The sequence below is a fragment of the Drosophila yakuba genome, chromosome 2L (assembly GCF_016746365.2).
Source record: "Drosophila yakuba strain Tai18E2 chromosome 2L, Prin_Dyak_Tai18E2_2.1, whole genome shotgun sequence".
Lineage (NCBI taxonomy): Eukaryota > Metazoa > Arthropoda > Insecta > Diptera > Drosophilidae > Drosophila > Drosophila yakuba.
Genome location: NC_052527.2, coordinates 3455438 through 3481230, shown reverse-complemented (window position 1 = coordinate 3481230; position 25793 = coordinate 3455438). Strand labels below are relative to the sequence as shown.

Below are 25793 nucleotides of genomic sequence, written 5' to 3'. Positions count from 1 at the left end.
AATTCTCGCTTACTGCGCTGTTTATTGAAGATTTGTTTATAGAAATGCAAAATTAGCTTATATTTATACTGCTAACGCTGCTTTCTGAACTTGTTTGTAATTAAGCCCTATTAAAATGATTAATAGCAATTTGGCAACTCAGAACACTTGTTCCACACCAATGAAAATGCACTTGAGCAATTACTGCGCTGCTTTAGGAAAAGCACTCCTCACGCAGCCAGGATACAGCGTAATCAGCAGAGGATCCAGTGGAAGTGGGGATGCCAAAATCTTATCAAAAATACCCAGACAGCACAGCACAAACAACAAAGGATAAGGTGGAAACAAAACCCAGTGGATGAGGAGCAGCCCTCTGCCTTATTAATTTTCATGGCACACACACACACACAATTTCGGAGCAGGCGACAAAAACCCCATTTTATGCAAATTTCTGTGAGGGGCATCAGAAAGTCAAAAGTCAAAAGTGCTAAGAAAAACAAAAATATTAATGATTTACCCATGTATAATCCATACAAATGGCACAGCAGTGGGTGGAAGATGTCGTCCTTGAGCTTAATGTCAGTTTCCATCGCTGGGCACACAGACTTTTCCACCCAACTGCCATTTTTTTTTGGCATTTGGGGATTTTGGAATTTTCAGGGGCTGCAGAACGTGACATATGCAAAAGGGTTAAACGATTAATATCAATAGACAATATGTGTTTGAGATATATATTCGTGTTCGGCTATTTCGGATCCTTTGTGTAAATGTACATATGTACAGTTGTGTGCGTGCTAATATAAATTTATGTCGTTCGCCTTATTGGCAGTCAGCAGACGTGTGGGTTTGAACTTTTCTAATCCAGCAAATCAAAACTCAACCCGAAAGTGAATCAATGTTTTCTGACAGCTTGTGCGTCTGGGAATTTTGAATGGATTTTACTTGTAGTGGCTAGTAAAAAGGCAAATTAAACAGAATGGGATATGAAATGAAATCCTTTATCTGGATTAAATTAGGTGGAAATATTGATATATACATATTTATCAATAAAGGGAAAGTAGTATTGTATTTATCTCATGCATTTACTCTGTATTTCTTAGTATAGTGTATTTCTTAAAAAGCGGACAGTTTCAAAAACTCCTGTGAATGCATGACTTCCACTTGTTCCACTTGTCACAGGTTAGGAATCCACTTGTAACGGTATTTGCATTTTGAAATTCTCAAGTGAAGGCTTGCGCCTGCGCAAAGGGGGTGAAAGCGAGAGAGGGAGCTCTCTCTCTGAAAACCAACCCCTAAGAAGCGAGAGAGCAGGAAGCAAAAGGGTAACAAAATACGGAAATGCGCGACAAAAAGAAGAAGAAAACTTACTTCACCCGAGAAACAAAAAAAGGAAAACAGAGAAGCAGAAGTAAAAGTAAAAGAGTGAAAGAGGGGAGGAAAACAACCCGAAACAGACACACAACAGAGACAGCGAATAAAAAAGTTCAGTCTGTCGAACGAAACGGGAAACGAAAGACGCCGCGTTGTGGCAACTAAGCAGATGATTAATTAAAATAACCTATTAACACGATGTTAACAAATTACAAATAATGAAACGTATATATTTTTGTACACACGCCTTGTACAAATAGTCTAGCAAAACACCAAAAACACCAAAAAACACCAAAGTGCATTTAATACAACCGAAAAGTGTGTAAAGCATTGCAAGCAATAGGCAAAAATCATGGTCCATTACTCATGAAAAAGTGATAAAATAACGTGTTCACATCGCATTTTGAGTGTAAGCTGAACTTGCAACTAATCAATGTGCAGGCATTTGCATTTCCCTGTGTTTGTGTGTGTTTGCATTTGCATTTGCGTTTATCACTCTGCATTTCGCACTTCTGAGTTTGTTTGCTAAAAATCGAAGGCAGACAAACAAACTCGAAAGAGGCGCGTGCCGAAAGCAAAAACAATAGTGCTGCCACATTTGGATGTATGTAGCACAGTGTAGATATGTTTTTGTATGGCGGATAAAGCAGCTGATGGCAAAAGAGAGAGAGGTTTGGCCACCGTTATTCGCGCGAGAGCGCCACCCTTACTACGAACTCGTGGAAGTGCAGAAAGAATGCGAAAGAAGGGGTGCAATCGTGGGAGAGAGAAAGAGAGAGCCAAGGCCGGCATCGCAGTGCAATGAGCACAAAGAGGAAGAAAGAAAAATGTTAAATGTCCTTAATGTAAAATTCACAAATAACTGATGCTAAAAATATTTTCAGATTTTGTTACTAAATGTAGTAAAATGTATTTGTTAGATACGGTCAAAATATCATAATTATTTCAACATTAATACACACAAATTTCAATGGACACAAGAAACACATAATTACAAAATAATTAATTTTGAGCTTAAATTATATCAGATTAAATGTTCTAATGACACTATTTTCTGTTACTCAAGGATAACTAATTCATTATTAGGTGCGCAATCCTTGAAAATCTCCCAGCACTTAAGCAATTTTCCTTGCACGAAATGCAAAACTAATCAGCTTACAATAATCCCCTGCAATTTGTGAAATTCTCAGCTCAAGTGTGGACCACTGGCATTACTCAGCCTATTATTGTCTTCGAAGGAACCCAATCTCTTAGTCACCACCAACTCAAGTCCTTTTTAGATTGCAATAAATCCCCGTCGCACATACAAACATATTACTTAATGCCCGTTATCAGCAGCGTCTGTCATCAGGACATAAAGCACACGCACACAGCAACCCCAGATTTCCACCTTTTCTAGTCTTTTTCCCATTGCACCACCCACAACCCCCTTGCACTTGATATAAATTGCAACGAATTTCGGCGGTTGCAAGCAAGACTTCCTGCAGCACTTGCCACAAATGAAGTGACTAATGCAATTATGCATTAATTTGCGGCAGCATCACGCCTCCTTGCAATATTTTCCACATTTCCGCAGGATAGTGAAAGGGGTGCGATAAGGACGAGGCAACTAAAAGGCAAGAACAGGAAACTTTTGCGCCATCATTTGACAAAATACATTTACACTTTGATTTCTAAGAGCAGAAAGGAAAGGCAAAAACCCGGAACATTTTGCAAGTGCACTTGAAAAAAATTCTTCAGAAACTAAATAGGTGTAACGACTAAGTTTGATCAATGAATATCAACTATAAACTATATTTTTAGCTGGAGAAAAGTTTATTTTGTATTTTAGCATACATTTTATTCCATTTATTTAAATACTATTATTATCCAAGTGTAGCACACACGTAGCTGCTGTAGGAAACAAGATGACAGTTAAATGTGCAATGCAGTTGAGATCCAGGTGAGACTCCCACGAACGCACACACCCACACACACATATGTACACCTGCTAGTGGCAAATGGTGTGCAATCAAATGGATGTGGCAAGCCTGCCAGCCATAAAAACGAGAAGAGGCAGGACCAGCCACAGTAGCTTAACAAGTAGCCAGGAGAGGGGGGAAGGGGAGGGGAGGGTCGCCTCAAGGAAGCTGCAACTCATGCCACATTTAGCCAACTTTTAATTATCGCACTCGAACTGAAAGTCGATTCGAGGCAAGGATGTGGCTAGAGAAACACAAAGTGTTAAGTGCCACCTCTTGGAACCGGTTCCTGAATTGGATTGAAAGATACATTTGCTGAATTTGTAAAGGACTTAAAGGCTGAATAGGATTCGAAACTCATCACAAGTCGATTTAAAGGGTGTGGTAATTAGCAAAACCTAGTAGCAAATACAACAGGTCGTATACTTGATTTTACATCACAAAAAATGCTCTTGGGAAGTATTAATTACATTACTTAGCATCCAAACGCAATAAATGCACCTTGTTTCAAATTTAGCAGACGCAATGAACTAGATCGCAAAGAAAGTGCGCCCACCACAGCTGCCATCTGCAACTTTTGCCAACTTTAAGTTAATTGTCTGAGTGGCAGAAGAGCAATGATGCGTGTGTGTGTGTGTGTGTGTCTGTGTGTGATGTGGCATGCAACTCCAACTAACGGTATCTGGGCGTTCAGCACGGCACCGCATACATATGCAACGCAATCTGTCAGTTTCTGCTGTTGGCTTTTCTTAACTTTTTCCCCGATGCTAAATGCTCTAATTACGCCTAATGGAAAACCCGCACGCACACACTCGCCATGTGCATATGTGTGTGTGTGTATCGGTGTGTGCATTTGTATATGTGTAATTATTCGAGAATTCTTCAGTTCGCTGTCTTGTTTCCGCTGCCTTCCCTTCGCTTTCCTTGTTTTCCCTACCCCTCGCTTCCTTTCCCAATGGATGTGTGCATATTCATGACTTTGTTGCCCGCTCGTTGAGTTTTTAAGCCAATTTAAATTGAGGGGTGGAGCGGGGTGGTCGGAAGTGGAGTAACCCACTTGTCCAGCCATCCCACTAGCCGACATCCCTTTTCGGACTGGCCCACATCTGTGCGCTGTTTATAAATACACATCTTTTTTTGCGGCAAGTGCATATGTGAGAGGGCTGAGAAAATAAAGGACAATCCCTTTAACTGGCCATTGTTGGAAATCTGCATAATTCAATTTGTTCTAGCAATTTAAATGAATATTTCATTAGATGCATTTAAAAACCGAAACCGAGAGGATTGCATTAAAAGCGCAAAACAGATCTAAAATTAAACTTCGTTTAATGTAAATAAGGCAAAAAGTTAGCCACAGCCATAAATTGCAGTTTGAAACATATTTTATTTATGCTGAAAGCAGGCGAAAGCCAAAACCCAATTGAAACTTTGGAAACATTAATCATTGTAAATTAAACATAGCTAAATATGCAAACATTTACAATGCTAATGATCAAAGCGCAAAGTTCTGATTTAGATGCAAATAATAATTAAAAAGTGTTGCAGTCATTAATAATTCTATCGAATTATAATACTGCAGACAGCTTTAATGCTTTAATTTCTAAACAATTTCTTCGTTTATAAAATATAAAAGGCATCTAAATTCAGATTTGCATTTTGCTTACTTGTCCAACTGAAGAAAATTAAAATAAATAATTAAAACAGTTCGATTGCTCAACCAAAAACCTTCTTTTAAACTAAACAAGTAATTTAATCAAGTTCACAGAAGCAGTGGCAAAATGTAATTAATTATTTATTTGCCAATAACTTAGTTCAATTCCAATTTACATTCCAATTAGACAGATAACAGAACTAGAAAAAGTTCTGTTAAAACTTTTTATCTTCGAGTTTGATTCAATGCCGGAGTGGTTCGCTTCGAACTCGTAGGTTGCATTCGCATGGCATCGAACTCTTAAATGCAACTCTTATACGAACATGTTCGTACGCTTATCCGAAATGTTTTCAAAAATAAGTAGATCTATATTTCGATCTTCAGGCAGTTGTCCTTTGGTTACAATTTGATGGATCGATAGTGTCTGTGAATACCAGCAGGTTGGGAGTGAGAGATGGCGTTGGAGTCTCTTTACGCAGGAGCACGCCTCCGAATTCCTTGAGTTTCTTCTCGGCGAGATGTCTGACCTCAAAACCCTCGCATCCTCCAAACCCAAGCCCAGTCTGTAGGTAAATCCTTCGAAGGACTCACTGTGCCAAAGACGGGCAGAAGTCAACAGCCAACAGCAACAACCAACAGCAACAGCCAACAGCAGCAGCAGCAGCAACAGCAGCAGCAACAGCAGCAACAACAGCAGCGACAGCAGCAACAGCAGCAGCAACACACGACGGTCGGTTGTCGAAGATTCCGATTCAGTCGAGTGCCGAACGAGCGGGTGGACGCACGTGTGGCGCGGTGGTTCAAGAAATCCCAGACCGAAATCCCGAAATCAGATTCAAGCCAACAGACAGTATCGTCTTCGGGATATCCGATTTCCGTCTTGGCCTGGCCCAAAACAAAAAACAAATCGACGCTATTTTTGGTGGCACAACGCGGCTGCCACGGGCAGCGTTCGAAATCCAAGTAGAATTGGAATCGTGTTGGCAACAGTCGTTATAATCGACAAAACGGTAAATGCAATTTAATGAGAACAAGTGAATGGCGAATGGCAGAACGATAAAACAATAACTATTAAATTTGTGAAATGCCAGCGGTTAATAGCGGCCTATTCTTGTGCTTTACACGCCGAAATTACATTGCAAAAGTTGAAGGAACGAAGTGAACTCTTATCTTATCTCATCGCACGGTAACACGTTGCGTATGCGTAATGCCTCGCTTGGAAGCCAATTGAAAAACGCTTAAATCAACTTGGCCAACAGCTGCGCTTCACTTTCCCTTTTCCCAGCAGCTGACCAGAAATAAACCACAGCAATACGCTAACGTTTTTGGATTTGGGAGTGTTTAATTAGCATCCATTACAAGTGTGTGTGATTTAATTTTTGGCGGCCTGAGAATCGTTAAATGTTTGGAAATTGAATGAATTGTGTGAATGTGTGGGAATTCTTATCAGGTTCTGATAAAGCCTGCTGGATTAGATAAATTGTGCAAACAAACTATTGTTTTTAAATTGAGCATTTCAGGGTTAAGTGCGCTGGCAAACTTTGATTACATATTAGTAATTAATTAGTAAGGTTAAATATTTCATAAAATACACTAGCCATATAACTTTCAGTTTCTGATATTTAAGCACAGAATCTATTATTTAATTTTCAAATTAATTAATGCAGTGCATTAAAAATAATCATTTCTTTTATAATAATAACATCCGGCGGGCGCAGAAATGCACTCAATAACTTTAAATAAACACACGACATTGGCGAGAAAATGCCGGTGGGCAATTTATTTGTGAAAAGGAGCGAATTAAATGCCAAAACCATTAAAAGCTGCAGATAATCGTTTTGCATTCATGAACGGACCTAATTAAATTCAATTGCATTAAGCTGGCCAGAGTTGAACAATTAAAACGCAAACGCAATTAAACCAAATAAATCGAATAAAGATGGAAAATAGTGCAAAGCAAAAAGAAATTTTAATGAAAACACAATTGAAACAGATACGAAAATTAAGTTTATAAAAATATATATACGAGTATATTTTGTTTACACTCATTCCAATGCATTTGTTTCTGCCTGCAGTGAAAAAGCGCAAAATTCATTTGCCAAAACAACCAAACCAAAAAGTAAATAAATAAATATCGAAGTGAACGTGATACGTCCTCAACCCAATTAGGAGTTAATAAACATATATAAACATCAGCTATCCACAATGCGTCGCAACATCAAATTGATTGTATTCGTGAGCATCATCTGGATGTTCGTGATGGTCTACTACTTCCAGTCCAGCACAGAGAAGGTAAGTTAGACATGGAGTTACTCTTTAAACTAGCTCAACTGGGCGATACTTTTACAGGTTATTAAGGATTATAAGTTCAATATCTTATCATCATTGGTACACGCATTTCTGCTCAATTTCCTTTTCCTGTCGTCTTGTCTTGTTATCTTCCAACTCATTTACAAATATAGATCTATATATACCTTTTCTGATCACGAAATTCGTGGCAACTTTGAAGCGGATCCACCTTCCTCTTCCGTCTGAATCATCATTACCATCTTTTTTGATGATGGCATCGCAGAGGACCGTTGCGTATGCCCCCTGCATAGTAATTATTCGATTGCTGCCGCATATAGCTTGCCACCAACTTGACAGCCCATTGTTTTCTCTTTCCACCCGCTCACACCCCCTCACCCCCTCACCCGCTCACCCCCTCACCCACCTCGTAATTAGCCCCATGTATCTCTTCACCACCTGTATTTTTGTCGCTTACTCTACAAGTTTTAATTAAGTTTTTTTTCGACTGTCAGCTTGTGTTTATTTATTAGAGATATAGCTACAGTTTGGGGTTACAAGTAGTATTTTTTCGGGGGGCTTTCTTATCAGAAGCTGCGTTGCTGGTGCGGAAAATGAAGGCAAATTTTGTGTGTCATAAAACACACCAATTAAAATTATCTTTATGGGCTTGCCACTTTGCATGCAGGACACATCAAGTGGGTCAGCTAACTCCAACTATAAATGCAGGCTTTGCTCACCGTAGGCATTAAAAGATTGCATTAAAAGAACAATTTTATCTTCTTTCAATTTGGGATTTCCCATGGAGGTATATATACTATATACCTGGAGCTTGTACTTTTTTTATTATGTTGTCGTAAATTGTTTTTGTCTGCCGCACACGTGTACTAGAATTGAATTTGGTTTCTTGTGTTTACTTATTTATCCAGCCAGCGAGAGCAACGGCAAATTTCGATTGTGTGTTTCTGCAGAGAAAATAAATATATTTCAGCACGACACGAAGGAAATGCACCCTCATACACGACGAGCCGAAATGTCAATTTATTTCAGCAATTTCAAATATATTTTTTACTCTATTTTGTTAGCGCATTGAGCGGGGGAAAATTACATTCTCTGTACAATAAATAAAAACACAGCGTAAGAGTGGGTTGCAAAAAACGTGGCATGCATCATCCCTTTTTTATGACTTTAATGTGTTAAGCAAAAAAATCCTTTAAATTTATTCACCACTTTGAGAGATGTTCTGGCATTCATAGCCTTTGTAACCGCATTTTTTCATCCTGCCAAAATTGGGAACCAAAAATTAAAAATGACGCAAACAAGTCTTAAAATATTTTAAAAGCTTTTCATCACTGCTGGAAGAGTGGAAATATCTGCAAATAGTTTAAAGTTGACTAATAGACAGACGAATACGCTTTTCTATATAAGAATGATTCATATTTGACATATGAATTTATTATAAGCATTATAGTTAAGTACAGCAAATATAATCAGCAGAAAAAAATCAATTCAATTAAGCTCTCATAATTACACTTTTGATCCTTAACAATTGCCTTTCAATTGAGAAAAGCGATTATTATGAAAAATGCTGCCGAGCAGCAGAGTATTTAAAAATTAAAACGTAAATCTGCACAAATGAAGCCGATTATGGTGCAAATAAAATTTCACAGACTCTCGCCTCAACATCATCATCATGGCCACCACCATGACCAGCTGACCATCGTGGTCAAAAGCGGAGTTCCAGCCACTTGGGATCCTCGTCTTTCCCCGTCTGTGTCCCCATTGCAATCATCTTCCTTTTACCACTGCATCGAAATAATTTTTCATGTAAACTTGATTTATTTTCCTTTTTTGCGCTGCGAATGAAATGCAGGAAATGCAGACTGCACTCCACTCACTGCACTCTTGGTCATTGGTTTTTCAATCATTTATTTTCAGCAGCAGCAGAAGCAGTACTTCCCACTTTTGATAAGCTGTCCACTGCCCGAAACTCGTTTAATTATTTAGTTATTTTTGAACAAGCTTATTAAAGCTACACGCGTTCCTGAATTTCTGATTAGATTATGCTTTGTTTGCTGATCAGTTAAACATTATCTGTTGTTAGATGGTGAGAATTAATAATAACTTTTCTGGTACTTTTCTAGACTAAACTCAAGTATCTTAGAGAGTGAAGTGTTTACCATAGCTAGTTAATTTATTAATCATTTCTGCCATAGCTTAAATCCAACCTAAGCTCACTACGCTTTTATTCAGCTTTTTTGAGAGCCATTCGATCGATGGATTACATCTTTGCTCTCCAGTTGGGCGATTCAATGACATTTCATTCATAAAACCACATCCGAGTTTTCTGCCATCTCACGCCCGCCTGTAAAGGAGAGCTGCAAACGAATTTGTAAGAAAAATAAATCACAAAAAAAAACTTGCCCCCAAGTCAATCACACATTTAATTTAGTTTAATTGTTAACGGCGGGGAGTTGGTTACATAACCGATTGATTAGTTTTTGCCTTTTTTGTTGGTCTTCTTTCATTTGGTGCGTTAATTACTGTGGGTAACAGTTTGGAATTCCCGCAGCTTCTCAAAATAGAGTTCAAAATTAAACTTTCTCTTTTGTTGCCAAAGTTTTCCACTTTCGTCTGAGGTCGCGGAGCGTTTAAGCCATGTTTTCAGTAAATTTAAATAAAGAACAGCAAAGAAAGTGGTAGATGTCAGTAGAAACATTTATCGGCTATGACATGCACTAAATACGAGAATTTATTTAAGGCAGAATTTCTTTAGGTATATCTATCTATAACCTAGAAGACGTTTCAGCATCTTGGCCACATGCAAATGAAGCCATCATAAATGCAAATTCAGCCAGAAACTATATCCAGAACTTTTCTTTTCCATTTCCCGACTTGCAGCATTTCGAGAGGCTACTTTAACGACTGCCATTTTTGCGTTTTATGGCCTTGCTGAAGAAAGGGAAAAAAGAGTCGAAATGTGTTATAAATATTTCAAGTTCAAACCAAAATACTTTCGAAGACCTTAACGGCTCATGAATTCGATTTATAGCCCCGCATATCACGGAGTGGTCTATAAAAAAGTCCATTCCATACACAAAACACTAAATCTGCAGGGAAAAAAAGCAAACTTAAAATTTGCGTGACAGAGCAAGTTACGCTCTGGTTGACAATCCACATCACTTTACCCACAGATGGGGACAAAAAACGCACTGAAACAGAAACAGAATGCCAGAGATCCAGCAAAAAAGTAATTTGCACTTGAAAACACTCGAAATTAATTTCAATTAAGTTCAATAGACGCCGTTGATCAAGCTTAGAAACCAAACTGCTTTTTGTGGAGGAAAATAATTAGAGTGCGGCGAATGAAATCAGATCGTACAAAGAATGTTGAGAAATTTAATGCGACCAGTTTCTATGGAGTTTTCTGAGAACCAACTGTTTCACTTAAGTGCTTGCTTTTAAATGATTAAATAAATAAAATTGAATATGTTTAATCATCAGTGAATTCATCATCATCAATACACCAGATCACTCAAAAGCCTAAACCAATTAATACAACCCTCCTCATTTAATGACAGCCTTCTTGGCCACAAGATAAATTAGCATTTTATCAACAAACTCGTCTTGGACTTTTTGAGTTTCGACTGTCAATGACAACCTGCCTGGCCCAAGAGAACAACTCGAGTTTACAAAGTTCACTTGTATCTTGTATCTGGCATTTGGAGAACGCTTTGATTTACTATGAATAATTAACGATGCTAATCTGCAGACAGGCTTGACTTTTGATTTTCTTGAGTAATTTGTGGCTAGCGTGAAGCGGCTGGGGTTTGGTCCAGCGTAGAGGTCACAGTCGGCGCAGATGACAATCATCTCGCTCGACCGGCTATGGGCATAATATTTTTGAATGGGCCCAACCGGTTATCCGTACCTTCATTTGCCTGCGGCCTCTGGTCTTCCAACGGACCATCTGCTGCTGCTTTTTGTGTTGCTGCGGGGGATGCTGCTGCTGATGCTGTTGCTGCTTCTGCTGCTGTTGCTGCTGCTGCTGCTGCTGTTGCTGCTGTTGCTGCTGCTGCTGCGGTTGCTGCTGCTGCTGTTGCTGCTGTTGCTACTGCTGCTGATGTCCATTTGTGCTGAATGGTATTTATTTATGTTGCAGCTTCCGTTGTTGCTGCCGCGAATCATATTGTTCATGCCACGCATTTTGCCAATGGGTTCCCAGTTTTTACTGATGCTGTTGTCACATCATGCAACACAACTGAATAGTTACATTTCATCCTGTTTCGGCTTTGTAACTTTCGACTTTGCAGTTGCCGCCGCACTGGCCGCTGCAGTGGCAACTTTATCCTTGGCTGCCGCTGCTGCATCTTGCGCTGCAACTGCTGCTGCACCTACCGATTCCTTGGCAGCAACGGCGGTAGCTGATGCCTTTTCCCGGACCGCAATTGCTGCAGCTGCGGATTTTTCCTTGGCCGTCGATGCTGCCCATGTTGCAGTTTCCCTTGTTGCAGCTGCGGCAGCTGTGGCCCTTTCCTTGGTGTATTCGGCAGCACTCGATGCCTTATTCCTGACTGCAATGGCCGCACTGGATGCACTTTGCTGGACAGCCACTGCTGCTCCTGCGGCTTTCTCTTTGGCTGAGACTGCTGCCGCTCCTGCCTTATCCTTTGCAGAAGCTGCTGCCGCTCCTGCCTTGTCCTTTGCTGATGCTGCAGCTGCTCCTGCTTTATCCTTGGCCGCAGTGGCCGCTGCTCCTGCCGCTTCCTTGGCTCCTGCCGCCTTCGCCTTGGCCGCCTGGGCAGCTGATGCCGCAGCTTCTTTGGCAGCTGTGGCTGTGGCTGTGGCTGCTCCTGCTTTTTTCTTGCCCTCATCCATTGCGTAAGCTAACCGCAACCCAACGCATCGAGGCAAGGTCGTCTGGTTTCGCTTTCGGCCTCAGCCACCGCGTTCGCTGAATTGCTCGTGTCGATTTACACAGCAAAAAAGATATTGAGTTTCATGTTATTCCAACAGATTTACAATTTTCGTAAACATGACTGCTTTCGACATGTGTTGTACAAAAGATATGTATGTTTTGAAGTTTGTTCTTCTAAACAGCAAAATAAAGGGAATTTCTTTAAAACATCAACTTTTCTAGCTGCTCTTTTTGGCATCTGAAAATTTTGTTTGTATACAAACCGGTCACGCTGGCATCGCTATCGCCCATATTTTTGGTAGTTGCCTGCGGACCACTTTCAGTTTCGATTTGCTGATTTTTATTGTTATTTTACAACTTGTTTGGACTGCTTCCTACTGCGGCCAGCAGCAGAGAACCACAAATGGCACAACAATGATAAATGCGGCCAGGGAAGTGATTTCGATTTCAGCAAATGGGATGTAGGAGAGCTGCCATGAACTTTGAACTATCAATAAAGCTGTTCATGCGCTCAAGTATATAAGAAATCGGTGACAAAATCAGCCATCTAACTTGGGCTCTTAAGCCCTAGGAGTCAGAGGTCACCAAGTCTGATCCCAAGCAGTATGTTTAAAACCGAAATGTTTCACCTCTGGCCACTTGACCAACTGACACGCAAACCCCAAAGTATCTCCAGTGACCCAACACATCACTTAAACGAGGCTCGTCTCGAAAATAATGTTACAAAAATAGGCACCTCAAAACATAAAGCCCCTCGAGAGCAGAGATATGTTTGCCCAACACTCGGCACTTTGGTACGTCAACTTAACGTGTTTTGCGTCATAAAGTTCAAGTTCATTATGCCATGTAGGAGGCGAAGTAACAACCAGTTAACAACTCGCATGATGAGGGAGTCCGGTGGCGCCCACCAGCCACCGCAAAGGAAAACAAAGGCAGAAAGTAACAACACTCTGCTTAAGTGCCACTTGCCGGCGATTACACAAACAAACATGGCCAAACAAAAACACGGCCATAATTGCATGGCTCTTTTTTGGGTATTAAATAATTATTATTTAATAATGAGCAGATGCCACGGCTAAGAAACCGGGCCAAAACAACGGGCGAAGGGGCGTGGGAATGTGGAGTGATGGGATGCAGCTTTAATGTGGGTCAGCCAACAACCCATTTTATATAGTATGTAGCGACCTTCAGTTGCTCCCTTTAAACAAAAAATAACACAAATATTTGCTAGCACTTTTTATAGCAACTAAAATGCTGCAGCATAGCATACTTAATAAAATAGCTTTACTATGTTTTTTTTGTAAAAAATTACACGTTTTAAATTACCAAAGAATAAGAATTAATTTATGCGAATATTTTCGATTTCAGCGGCTTTCTCGTTGCTCATTTAAAACCTAATCAGCAGCAGCACTTTGACATTTTAATTCAGACGAGACCTTCTTTCGTGACTCATGATCGAAATACATTTAAATGTCAATTCAAAGATGATCATTTAAATGCGGCTTTCGAGCCCGGCCAAGTGAAAGTACCGGTTTCAATGGTTTTTAGCGGTTTCAACGGCAAATGCAGACAATTGAACAAGTCGAGAAAGTCCGAGGAGCGAAGACAATTCAAATGCATGTAATACTGTCTCCAATTGTCGGGCAAAACGGTTCGTATTCCGTTCGTTTTTTTTATTTTATCTCCTCGCAGCTAACTGAATACAAAAATTGCCTGGCGAGGTTTTCGTAATTTTTTTACTATGCGATTTTCGGCCATTTTCAGCCACTCAAGTAGTGGCATTCACCTCCGTTTTTTTTGTTTTTTGCTCAGCTGTTGGCTTTTTGCGGGTTCGCTTCTCCTTTTTTATGGCCAAAAGTTGTGGATGTTGGTCTTTTATTGTTTGACTTGTTTGCAACGGGAGGAAAGGGCAAGCACTGAACATTGGCAGTGATTGGCTTTAGTTTGCCGCCATGTAAAACTGAAATTAGTCTCAAACAAATCTGTAAATTAATCTGGACATTTAAGCAGTGCTTGGTTTAACAGGATTTCTAGGGCTTAAAATTAATCACGAAAAATAATAAATTATCAGTCACTGGACAGCGAATAAATCTGTAGCAAATAGAGCTGCAATGCGACGATCTAAATGTTTAATCCGGCTGATAATCGTGATTGGCTCGTTTATTGAAATGCGGTTAAATATTTAGCCGCATCGATGCTGCTAATAAACTAATTAAAACATTGCCGCGCTGAAATGAATAAACACCAATTTCGAACGCAAATAACCAAGCACCACAGTGACCACAACCACTGGTTTTGAGGTCATCTACATTAGTTCCATCCAAAGCGGATAATATAGTTCCCAGCAAAAAAAAAAACAGAGATACATATGCTGCAGCCAGAAGATAGATACAATTAATATGACTTCACAATTGTCGTTTCTATGTACCATCTATTTTTTTCTTTCCTTCCTGTTTTTGCTTCGATGGTCGCCGGCTTCTGGCAATTTGTCCTCCTCGGCGACCCTCTGCAAACACAGTGCATCCATCAACTGATTGTTTCACTGTCTCAAATGTATCTCTCCTCATGCGATTGTGTATCCCAATCCCACTGCAGACTATGAGTGAGCTCACTGTAGCCTGACTGATGACATGTGCCGGCCTTCCCAATCGCACACTGCACTGAAATAAAACTAAATACTCACAAATGACTAAATATCTACCTATCAAATGATATATGGCAGTGTCAGTCACACTTTTATAGGCAATTATAAAAGGCTTACCTTTTATGGCACACTGAACAAATGGTATTTTTTAAGTGTTATTATCAAATCTTCTAACTAATTATATTGTGAAAACTTTCTTATGGAGCCACTGTGCCTATCTGAAAATCGGTTTCTTTATCCGTCCTTTTTCGAGGGCGTCACCAGCTGCCGGACTCCAATTTGAGCTTAATCATCGAAAAGTTCACATGCCCATGAGTCATCATCATTCACAGGCAGATTGAGGCGAATGGAAAACACTCGAACATGAACCCCGATAGCAACTGACATAATAGGAAAAGCAAAGGAAAAAGAGCAATATCCACAATTTGTTATGGTTGTCTAGATGTCTAGATGACTTCGGTGCCAAGAGCGCTTTAATGGATGACCCACATTTGCGGCCACCAGTTGATTATAAAGTGCGTTAATGGATGTAAGGCGTGAATTTCTCCGGCTAATTTCCAAGTTGGCCTTAATTGATTTTCTCCACTCGCCCGTAAAGTCAAAGGTTAAGCCCGAAGGCGTGGCCAAATGCAATATCCCATTGTCTGCCAGCCAGACTCGACGCCCATAAGACCACGAAATTTATGCAAAACACTTCAATATATTTTATGAAGCGAACTCGTGTCGCAACCAAGGAACAGTAGCCTCTTGTCTTGTGGGCTTTATGTTAGGCACACTGGGGCAGTTGGGCAGTTAGGCAAAGTCACTCACAGTGGCAATTTGGACGCAAAACATCCGCCAGCACACAGGCCCAAAACCTCAAACATGCAACAGCTGCAACCGCTGCAAGTTGCAAGTAGCAAGTTGCAATTTATTGCAGCTTCATCTGCACGGACCACTAACTGCAAATGATGCTCCAGAGGCTCCAGGGGCGGGCGAATCCACAAAATGTTTCTGGCCCTGAGCTAAAATGTGGATCTCTGGCCTGCGGGCTCAGGAATGGCTAAAACACACTTGGTTTAGCATTAATTTTAATGCTCAAGTGCTGCAAGTGTGACACAAACTGTTGAGCAGGCTATGCAAGGAGTACTAATTTAGGTAATGATAATGACTTCGTCTTCAGTTTGACATGCAGCCATAAAATGAGCTTAAGAAAATCTGGAAATCTAGAAACAAATGTCAAAAGCCTTGGTAATAAATATTTGTTGTAGGTGGTAAAATAAAATTTATTAAAATAAAGTATCAGCAAGCAATCTTTCCATTCGAAAATCACAGAATATTCCATACGATTCGAGTGGCGCCTATAAAAATAAACATATAAGCTGGTAAATGATGGCTGATCTACGGCCTGACCTTAGCTGAATTGGAAAGGAAGATCAGAAGCAGGGCAAAAAACCAATAACTATATATATATATATTTAATTGAGCTTTGCAAGGCGAAAGGAAACTTGTTGGCCCAAACTGCAACTGCAGCTGCCGTCATGAGGAAGCCAACCGAAGAGCTAAAACACCATAGATAAAAAGACAAAAAGGCAAAAAGAAGCGGAGACAACGAAGATGCCACACAAATTTTGCTACCAAAACAATTTGCAATTGTTGCTGCTGCTGCTGCGGCCGCAATTTGGTTGGCATGGCACACAATTTCCATGCCACAGAAGAGTTGCATGTTGCATAACGCCACTGCAGTTGCCACCACATCACACGGAAAATCGAGAATTGGAGGGGGGCACCCACCCATGTGAGTTTTCCCATTAACTTGTTGGGTCAATCCATCGCTGGTGTTTGGCAAACATAACAGTTAATTATGCTTCTGTTTGCCATGGGGATTGAGCACTTTTCTCGATTTTCCACTTTTCCTCGCAATCGGCTCATCATCAGTTTCGGCTTTGTCTACCACTTTCAAGTTGCCATTAAACTCTGCTTTAATGCCGGGCCACAAAATGTCATTAATGTCAAAGTAGATGGAAATCTTCTTTGTTTATGATGCGTTGCAAAATAATCCCACTCGTACTTTATACTCAATCATCACAGACTTCAGTGAACTTGCTGCACAATTTCCGAAAATAAAAAGAGAAAATATTAAGCAGTGAAACAGTTGAAATAATCATTTTTATAACTATTGTATTAATGAATGGGTAATTGATATTTTACCAAAAAATTACAAATTTAAGCAACTTTATAGATACACATTTTTTTCGTTTATTCCAATGAAATTTGAGATACTTTTTTGTAAGTGAACTAAACGCATTTCTATTGCGAGTGGGCCAAATTGTCTGGCCAAGAACGAGTGAAAAACAAGATTTTGGGGCACATGACATGTGGCATAAACAATTTCCATCAGGGTTCGAGTTCAATGGTCACATTGTTGGCTTGTTTTTCTGCCTGCCGACAGACGGGGCATTTGTCAAAATTTTTGGTTTCGAATGGCGTGTAGAGACTTTTAATTGAATTCTGTTGTTTTTCGGTGTTTTTTTGATTTGGCCCAAACTGGGAGTGGCGCCCGCAAAAGAAACGAAAAACCCAAAACAGATTGCAATAAATGATAAAGTGTGGTCCCCAATCGCTTCTTCGCATTTTCTTGCCAGCTATATGGGTGAAAACTAAATTTGATACGTTCCAATTACTAAATTATGCAGTTAGGAGCTCTTTCGATGTGAAAATCATTCACCTGGAAGAGTGCACACATTCAGACCATGGAGAAGTGGGAAAAACACGAAGCCCCAACCGAGATTAAAGAAATCTCCGCTCTACTATGGCCCAAACAAACAGACAGCAAAATAAAACAAAATAATGGTTAGGCTTGAGTGAATATGGGGGAGATTATTAAAGCAAATTAAATTTGTGGAAAGACCGCAATGGAGAAAAGCGGGAAAATTGTCACTCACCTTAGTAACCTTAGTTATTCAGTAAGCTAACTAATTCATTAAGTTATTCAGTAAGCTAACTAATTAATTAAATTAGTAAAAATAAAATTCTAACATAACTGCGCTTGATTTTGGGTTCTTATTCATTTAACTTTACATACCAACTTGAATGAACTACTTTATGAAAGACTAGGAAAAGTAGAAATATTGTCACTCACCTTAGTAACCTTAGTTATTCAGTAAGCTAACTAATTCATTAAGTAATTCAGTAGGCTAACTAAATAATTAAATTAGTAAAAATAAAATTCTAACATAACTGCGCTTGATTTTGGGTTCTTATTCATTCAACTTTACATACCAACTTAAATGAAGTGCTTTATGAAAGACTAAGGAAAATTTGAAAGTAGAAATGATACAAAATGATCTAATCGGCGTGCTCGCCATGGCCAAGTTCCTCGCAGGCCCGCTTCTCGGCCCCAATCTCGGCCAGCATTTTCTGGGTCTCGCGGGCCAAGTTGACCAGGGTTTGGAGCCTGCTCTCCAGGGTATGGATTCGCTTGTTCTGCATTTCGATAATCTTCACATAGCGATTGTTGGTCTCCTCACGCGACTCGGCCAGATTACGCCAGTAGTCGATGTCCTTCACCGCAGGAAAGGACGATGCCTTCTTGAGGTTTCCTATCAGAGCCATTATAATTCTGGACAAAGATCGAAATGAGATGCGAGTTGAAGTTGCCTGGGAGGGCAGAGACTTGGATATGATATCATCGATAACGGAGCCGGCGGAATAGTTGGACTTGAGGTTATGATCCGAGGAAGCCATATCAGAATGAGAGTGCTTAGAGCTCAAATTGCTAGCCATGTGAAAGTGGTAATCTTAGTAATTTTGAAAGTATTTTGTATTGGCTTATGAATTGTTATACAGTAAGAGATCCTGTTGAAATCAAGCAGATTTCTTATTCAGAGCCTGCTGGGCTATAAAAATGTGAAAAATAAAGTCGCCATAAATCTACAAAAATATTAATGCCCCATTGGTTTGCTTTCAATTATTTATTGCAATTTAATGGAGTTAACTTTTTGCAGATTGTTATCTTTGCTCTGCTCACAAATCATCAAAATGGGCAAATAAAGAAAAGCTTCATCAGAACGCCATAAAATCGTATTACAATTTCCATATTTTCTCTGTGACCCCAAGCAAAAAAAAAAAAACAACAATCAATGCCATGAAATGGCTATGAACTCAATTCAAAACAATTCGCTTCTCTTTGCTCTTTCATCTGAATTTGGCTGGAAACATTGAACTCGAGCAGTAAACTCAGTGATGACCAAAAGAAGTCAACCATTTATAGCAACTTGTTGCTCTGGTTTAGCATGACGCCAAAGTTGATGATAGTTTTTTGCCAAATGTTAATAACAAGTCGAAGCAAACTAGAATTTGATGAGTGCCAAGTAGATGATTTCGAGTCTTGACTTTGACCTTTTGAGTGGGCAAAAAGTTTCGTCTTTCGCTTGACGTCAGTGGCATAATTTTCCAGTCATTACTCTCCCGAGGATTTCCACAAATAGATACGGTTTGCAGTGGAATCTGCTCATCCCAAAGGACAAATAAATTTGCAAATGGAGAGGAAAGTTTGCATTTTTATTCTCCGCCATCTTGTGCTAAAAATAACTCTGTGATTTGAGTCGGATTTCTGATTCATTAGCGCTGGCATTACAGCTACTAAACTGCAATTGCAACTTGACTTCAATGAAGAGGTCCTGTCACAAAGCAAGCTTCATAGCCTCCTGTGTATGCTTAATGCGTGGGTGGCAAGGACTAAGGACACAGCTTGATAACCAACACCCACGAGGTGTTAGTCATGTAAAGGCGAAAGTGCTTAGAAGTTGCAGTAGGGGGTCGTGTTATTGAACCCACATCAATGAAAGGCGGTGAGGAACATTTGCAGGCCAAGAAGAAGTTATTTTCGGCATAACTTACCCTCTCTATAAGGAAATATAATTACAGCGAACAAGCTGTATCCATTTATTTTCGTTTAAGCCTGGAAAGTGCCTTCCAGTTCAATCCAAAGAATCCAACATCTGCTACGCAGTCAAACCTTTACTACTACTTGCCGGGCCAACTGACCCAGCTAAATTGACAAATGAATCATTTCACTTCGCTAAACAGTGACCCAATTTAGGAGGTCCTGGAAGAGGGTCCTTATAGCCCGGTCGGTTATTAATTGCGCTCTTGCGTTGAATCTATTTGTCAAGAGTTTTGCCAGGAAGCTCCTTTATCGGTGGCCCTCTAACTCTGATTTATGTGTGGCAAACGTATTGAAAGCGATTTCGTATCTCTTTCAGCTGACTTTGCCACTTTGCGTTGCACGTTGCGTATGCGTGATTTTAATTTTAAGTGGAGCCCCCTTTTTTTTTTGGCTGGCTCTTTGTTGCCTGCTTTTATGGGTCTTTCTTAGCCTTTTAGATGAAAATTTGGAAGACGTTTTTAACACTAAGCTACCCTTTATTATACATATTTCAATGTGCTTTTTATGCATAGCTTTGTATGACATGCTTGATTTCACCCCAAAAGCTCTTCCATTTAAAATGTTTCGTGCTTCATCGAGCTGGCACTTATAAATTATTTACTTTAAATGTCCTCAAGCTGAGACTTCCATCCATTTTATTCAGCTCCACAGAAGTGGGTATTATATTTAAGGCTTGGTCTCAAGGTTATATTGCTGTCTGCTGTGTGACATTGTTGTCCTTGGTTTTCTCTGTATTTTTAAAAGAACCAGACACATTGATACTTTTGGTTTGGTTATCGACAGTTGTCGGCTCTGGTTTTTGTGATTTACTTGAGCGCGGACAGCAACAGCAATTCAAGTACTAAATTTACAAGCGATTTAAAGAGGTCCTCCTTTTCATAATTACTTAACATACTGTGCTATTTTTAAAGGCATTCCAAGTTTTGGCAGGAAATATTACAGGCCGCTCTGTAAAAGGTTTTCCATGTTATTTTGGAACGAGTGTGTCGCCGTGGAATCTTGGACATTGTTTTAAAGTGGGTCGTGGTCGTAGTGGTGGCCTGTGCTTTTGTTTCCCAGTTCCTGGCAACATTTGCAATTTATAGATTATTAATCTTGGAGCAAACACGAACAGTGTTCGCAATGCCTTTCCATTTTCTGTTCTGTTGTGTTTCGGGCTGAAACTTTAGAGAAACTTTGCCGTAAGCCTGCACGAAAACCAAATCCTTTTCATTCCCTATTTGCACTGGCGCAAAAATTGGTTAACTTTATATCGAAGTGTAGCCTTTATTCTTTATTTTTTCTTAAATTCCGTGTAAGACGGTTTAGTGTTTTGTATTTCTCTAAGTGTAGAAGTATTGCTCCCAGTTGAGTTGAGTTATTGCACCGCACGGACGTCAACGTCGCCAATGTGGCGCAGATTAAAGAAATAAATTAAAACACTTGTCTCCCTCGTGGCCGCCGTGTCCTTTTAGGTGGAAAATCGAGCGCTGCGGCTACGTGAGGTGGCCACCGCCATGCAGCAGTACCAGGACGACACCTCCTCGGCGAACGCAGCCTCCACCGTCCGCCAGTGGGCGCCAGCTGGCGGAGGAGCGGGTCCAGGAGCGGCGGCGGGTGGAGCAGCTGGCAGCGGGGCCGACGATCCCGGTGGCAATGTCATCCTAATCGGTTCGGTGAAGGACTTCGAGCGCAATGCGGTCCACGGCCTCAAGTTGAACGGTATTGTGGCGCTGGAGGAGACTTCGCAGGTAAGAGGTTCTTCTAGTTTTCGAATTTTATGATAGCTTCTCTGGATAATTGCAATGAAATAATATTTACAATGCCACACATCTAGGGTCTGAGTGGAGGAACTGGTGGACCTGGTGGTCGCTTGCCAGTGGCTCCCAGTGGCCGTGGCACCGAGGTGGAGTACTTCAATGAGGCGGGCTACATTCGGGCGGGCGCTCTGCGCAATGGCGAAGATCCCTATATCCGGAATCGTTTCAATCAGGAGGCCAGCGATGCGCTGCCCAGCAATCGGGATATACCCGACACCAGAAATCCCATGTAGGTTTCGAGGAATACATTTTGGAGTAGGAGTGCTTTAAAGTTACATTTTATGCCAGGTGCCGAACCAAGAAGTACCGCGAAGATCTGCCCGAGACGAGTGTCATCATTACCTTCCACAACGAGGCGCGGTCCACTTTGCTGCGCACCATTGTGAGTGTCCTCAATCGCAGTCCCGAGCACCTGATACGCGAAATCGTCCTGGTTGATGACTACAGTGATAATCGTAAGTGATTCTGTGCAATTAATGATATTTGTTTAGCGAATGAACAATACGTACAATTAAGAACAATCCAAACCACCTTTTCAGCTGAGGATGGTCTGGAGCTGGCCAAGATCGACAAGGTGCGGGTGATCCGCAACGACAAGCGCGAGGGTCTGGTGAGGTCGAGGGTCAAGGGTGCGGATGCCGCTGTGAGCAGTGTCCTGACCTTCCTCGACAGCCACGTGGAGTGCAACGAGATGTGGCTGGAGCCTCTCCTAGAACGCGTTCGCGAGGATCCCACCCGCGTCGTGTGCCCCGTGATCGATGTGATCAGCATGGACAACTTCCAGTATATCGGCGCCTCGGCCGATTTGCGCGGCGGCTTCGACTGGAACCTGATCTTCAAGTGGGAGTACCTCAGTCCCTCGGAGCGGGCGATGCGTCACAACGACCCCACCACGGCCATCCGGACACCGATGATCGCCGGCGGGCTGTTCGTCATCGACAAGGCGTACTTCAACAAGCTGGGCAAGTACGACATGAAAATGGACGTGTGGGGCGGCGAGAATCTGGAGATCTCGTTCCGCGTCTGGCAGTGCGGTGGTAGTCTGGAAATCATACCCTGCAGCCGTGTGGGTCACGTATTCCGCAAACGGCATCCGTACACCTTCCCCGGCGGAAGCGGCAACGTCTTCGCCCGGAACACACGACGTGCGGCGGAGGTCTGGATGGATGACTACAAGCAGCACTACTACAATGCCGTGCCCCTCGCCAAGAACATTCCCTTCGGCAAGTGAGTACACTGAACGAAATCACATGACCACATACATATGGGCTTTGGGTTTGTACTGATTTTCCAAGTGCAAAAGTACAGCAGGGAATTACAGAATGTTTATTCACTTACCTTGGTGCTTTTTTCATTTAATATTTGATTTTTCACATAAATTGTTGTGGTGAGCCAAATACTTTAGCCAAGTTATTTATTGCACATTGTTTTCGTTCTTGTACCACCTCATTTCCCTGCCAACCAGCATTGATGACCGTCTGGCTTTGAAGGAGAAATTGCATTGCAAGCCGTTCAAATGGTATCTGGAGAATGTCTATCCCGACCTGCAGGCACCCGACCCACAGGAGGTTGGCCAATTCCGACAGGATAGCACCGAGTGCTTGGACACAATGGGCCACTTAATCGACGGCACTGTGGGTGAGTTCAAGTGTCCTTTTGTTCCTTGAGTTCTATAAAGTTCTGAAGCGAAACAAACAAATGAATGCTACAAGAAAGCACTTGCCAAAGTATGCAAAAATGTAGAAATTTTTAACTGCATACTTGTAGACTCCCATAAAAATTGTTTTAATAGTACATTCATAATCTATTCGCATTCCTCCCCCGTAATCCTCTTAGGCATTTTCCCGTGCCACAACACCGGCGGCAATCAGGAGTGGGCCTTCACGAAGCGCGGCGAGATCAAGCACGATGACCTCTGCCTGACCCTGGTCACCTTCGCCCGGGGCTCACAGGTGGTCCTGAAGGCGTGCGACGACTCGGAGAATCAGCGTTGGATCATGCGGGAGGGCGGACTGGTGCGGCACTACAAGATCAACGTGTGCCTGGACTCCAGGGATCAGTCGCAGCAGGGCGTGAGTGCCCAGCACTGCAACTCGGCACTGGGCACGCAGCGGTGGTCCTTTGGGAAGTATGCGTGAGGAAGAGGACTTGGTTTCGAGTAAACTAAATGGAGGATAATGCAGGATCGGTCGTGATATACGTGCAAGTTGATGGGAGGAAGCCTACCTAACGCGATGCGGATTGTATGTGTACTGTACTGTGTACTTGTAATGATTTACCCATGTTCATTTGTTGCTGAACGCAAGCACTCAGACACCATATATATACATATATATACATATATATATATATTAACTGCATGGATACGGAATAAGTTCAGCTTTAGTTTAAAATCAAATCAACTGCTCGCGGGGGGTTCATGTTAAACGCTACCTAAACAAAACAAACCAACATATAAAGGGCATACAAAAAATGTACTTAGACTGATTAATTTTTTGTATATGTATAAAACTATATGAAAATCAAATGATACTGCAACCCTAATGCAACCTTTGGCAGCTGATTAACACTTAACACTAAACTGTAACTAATTTGCATTCACACGCGGCACACATTCATTCAAGTCAATTAAGATCTATACGAAAATGCCACAAATTAGTATCCACATATGGTCCGTTTCAAAAAAAAAACCTAGATACCCAAGCTCAGAGTCTTCTCAAACTTGTACTTAAAATAAAACATGAAATGTTATCATTAGTTCTAATTATACACCTAAGTGAAATCATTTAAAAATCATTGACAACTGTGTGAAATATGTATGTGTATATATTGAGAAAGACATTTTATTTGAATGTTTATCGAAGGCCAAAAAACAAAGCAAGAAAGAACATTTCGTTTAAATGCATTAAACATTTAAATACTGCTGGCAAAGCGTATAAATTGGATTGCCTCTTGTGTTTAACAATCAATTGGTTGTTATTTCGAATGCATAAATCATTTGAAGTTTTAAAAGGAAGATTTGGTTGCTTTTTATCACCGACAGACAACCGAATCGAATTGTGAGCATATTTTTACCAATAAATTCTCTTAATTAAAATGGCTGGCAAAAACACGAATGATTTGAAATAAAGACGAAAAGACACAAACCAAATATTGTATATTTGTTTGTAAGCAAAACAAAAATGAATAATTAAACATGAATTTTTAATTTAAAACCAATAGAGAGGCAACAAAAAATGGAAACAATAAATGGAAACATTAAAAAACAAGTGCAAAGTGTTTTTTTTTTTTATATATTCGCGGGGCACCAGTGCGTATGCTTAATGTAATTGCTAACATGCCGTGGGAAAGTTACAAATGAGACACAGCTGACATCAAATCTGGCTAAGTACTTGGGCTCACATGTAGGTTAAACGACTTAACTTTCAACTCCGAAATGCCTGTCGGGGCACGTCTGCGAAAAGCAGCTCGCAAGATGAAAACTTGGCACATTACGTATACGACACGTGAACACGACAAAATATGTGTGCATACTTACGGGCGAGTTCGTTGCGCTAATTTGGTCGCGCTCAAAAAGTAACCCAGCATTTGAAACCAGGGCATAGCGGTGTTCTTCTATTTCTGGCCCGAGAATGTTGTGGGTGGTGGCACAACGATGAGGTAAACATGCCCTGCATAAGGAATAACATAAAGTTAAGTGCCATCTTTTCTAGTGATTCCCTAGAAGATAAGCCAAACGGTTTGGGGTCGCAGGATGCTCTAGAAAATGATTTCGAGGTTCAGACTTGATGATGACTTGGCTGCGAGAAATTCTTTGCAAAACAGCTGTACAAACCAAATTAATGTTGGCAGTAATGTTGTAATGAATTTTTTACAATTTTTTAAATCTAATTCATATTTTGCCGCTCAAATCCCAGGTTTTTGCCTTGTAATCCTCGAGAGCACATGTCATGTCTTAACCTTTGTGAATTTACTTGCTCGCTGTGTTCATAGCTCTGCACGCCAAATAACAATCTCCGACCTGCAGATACTCCATTCAGCTCGTTAACCACCTTTTGACTTGGTGGAAATCGCAGCAATGCAAGGAGCAAAAGGATGTCGCAGCCGGAAGACAAACCGATTTCCTTGCGAGAAGCCTCAGAACGGAAGCTGAGCTCGACAGCCGAGCTCAGATGGTCCTCGTAATGCAGGCCATGGCGACAAGGTTAGCCCAGCGAAATCGTTTATGTCCTTTGCCATGGAAAAATTGTGGAA

At 41.0% G+C, this 25793-nt stretch overlaps 2 protein-coding genes and 1 long non-coding RNA gene across 6 annotated transcripts; 1 reads left to right on the top strand and 2 right to left on the bottom strand.

Annotated features, from left to right (window-relative positions):
- The first annotated feature begins 1462 nt into the window (after positions 1-1462).
- LOC6526717 (polypeptide N-acetylgalactosaminyltransferase 2) lies at positions 1463-24685 on the top strand. 2 transcript variants are annotated; one of them, XM_015197788.3, is made up of 8 exons: positions 1463-1759; positions 7038-7254; positions 21195-21470; positions 21557-21768; positions 21828-21994; positions 22079-22766; positions 23005-23177; positions 23376-24685. In XM_015197788.3, the coding sequence occupies exons 2-8, from the start codon at positions 7168-7170 to the stop codon at positions 23675-23677; spliced, it is 1905 nt and encodes a 634-aa protein (XP_015053274.1). In that variant the 5' UTR covers positions 1463-1759; positions 7038-7167; the 3' UTR covers positions 23678-24685. The 2 variants fall into 2 exon arrangements, with proteins under 2 accessions (XP_015053274.1, XP_002087820.1); XM_002087784.4 differs by lacking the exon at positions 1463-1759 and adding an exon at positions 5711-5972.
- On the bottom strand, positions 14295-17764 carry LOC26534938. Of its 3 annotated transcripts, XR_005560085.1 has the most exons (3): positions 14928-17753; positions 14595-14867; positions 14295-14537 (listed from the first exon to the last, which is right to left on the bottom strand). It is a non-coding gene; the product is annotated as an uncharacterized LOC26534938 (long non-coding RNA). The 3 variants fall into 3 exon arrangements; XR_005560084.2 differs by having other exon boundaries at positions 14534-14867; positions 14928-17764; XR_001454313.3 differs by having other exon boundaries at positions 14534-14837; positions 14928-17764.
- On the bottom strand, positions 18031-18685 carry LOC6526718. Its single transcript, XM_002087785.4, has one exon. It carries the CDS (start codon positions 18573-18575, stop codon positions 18138-18140), a length of 438 nt encoding a protein of 145 aa, XP_002087821.2. The 5' UTR covers positions 18576-18685; the 3' UTR covers positions 18031-18137.
- Positions 24686-25793: the final 1108 nt, after the last annotated feature.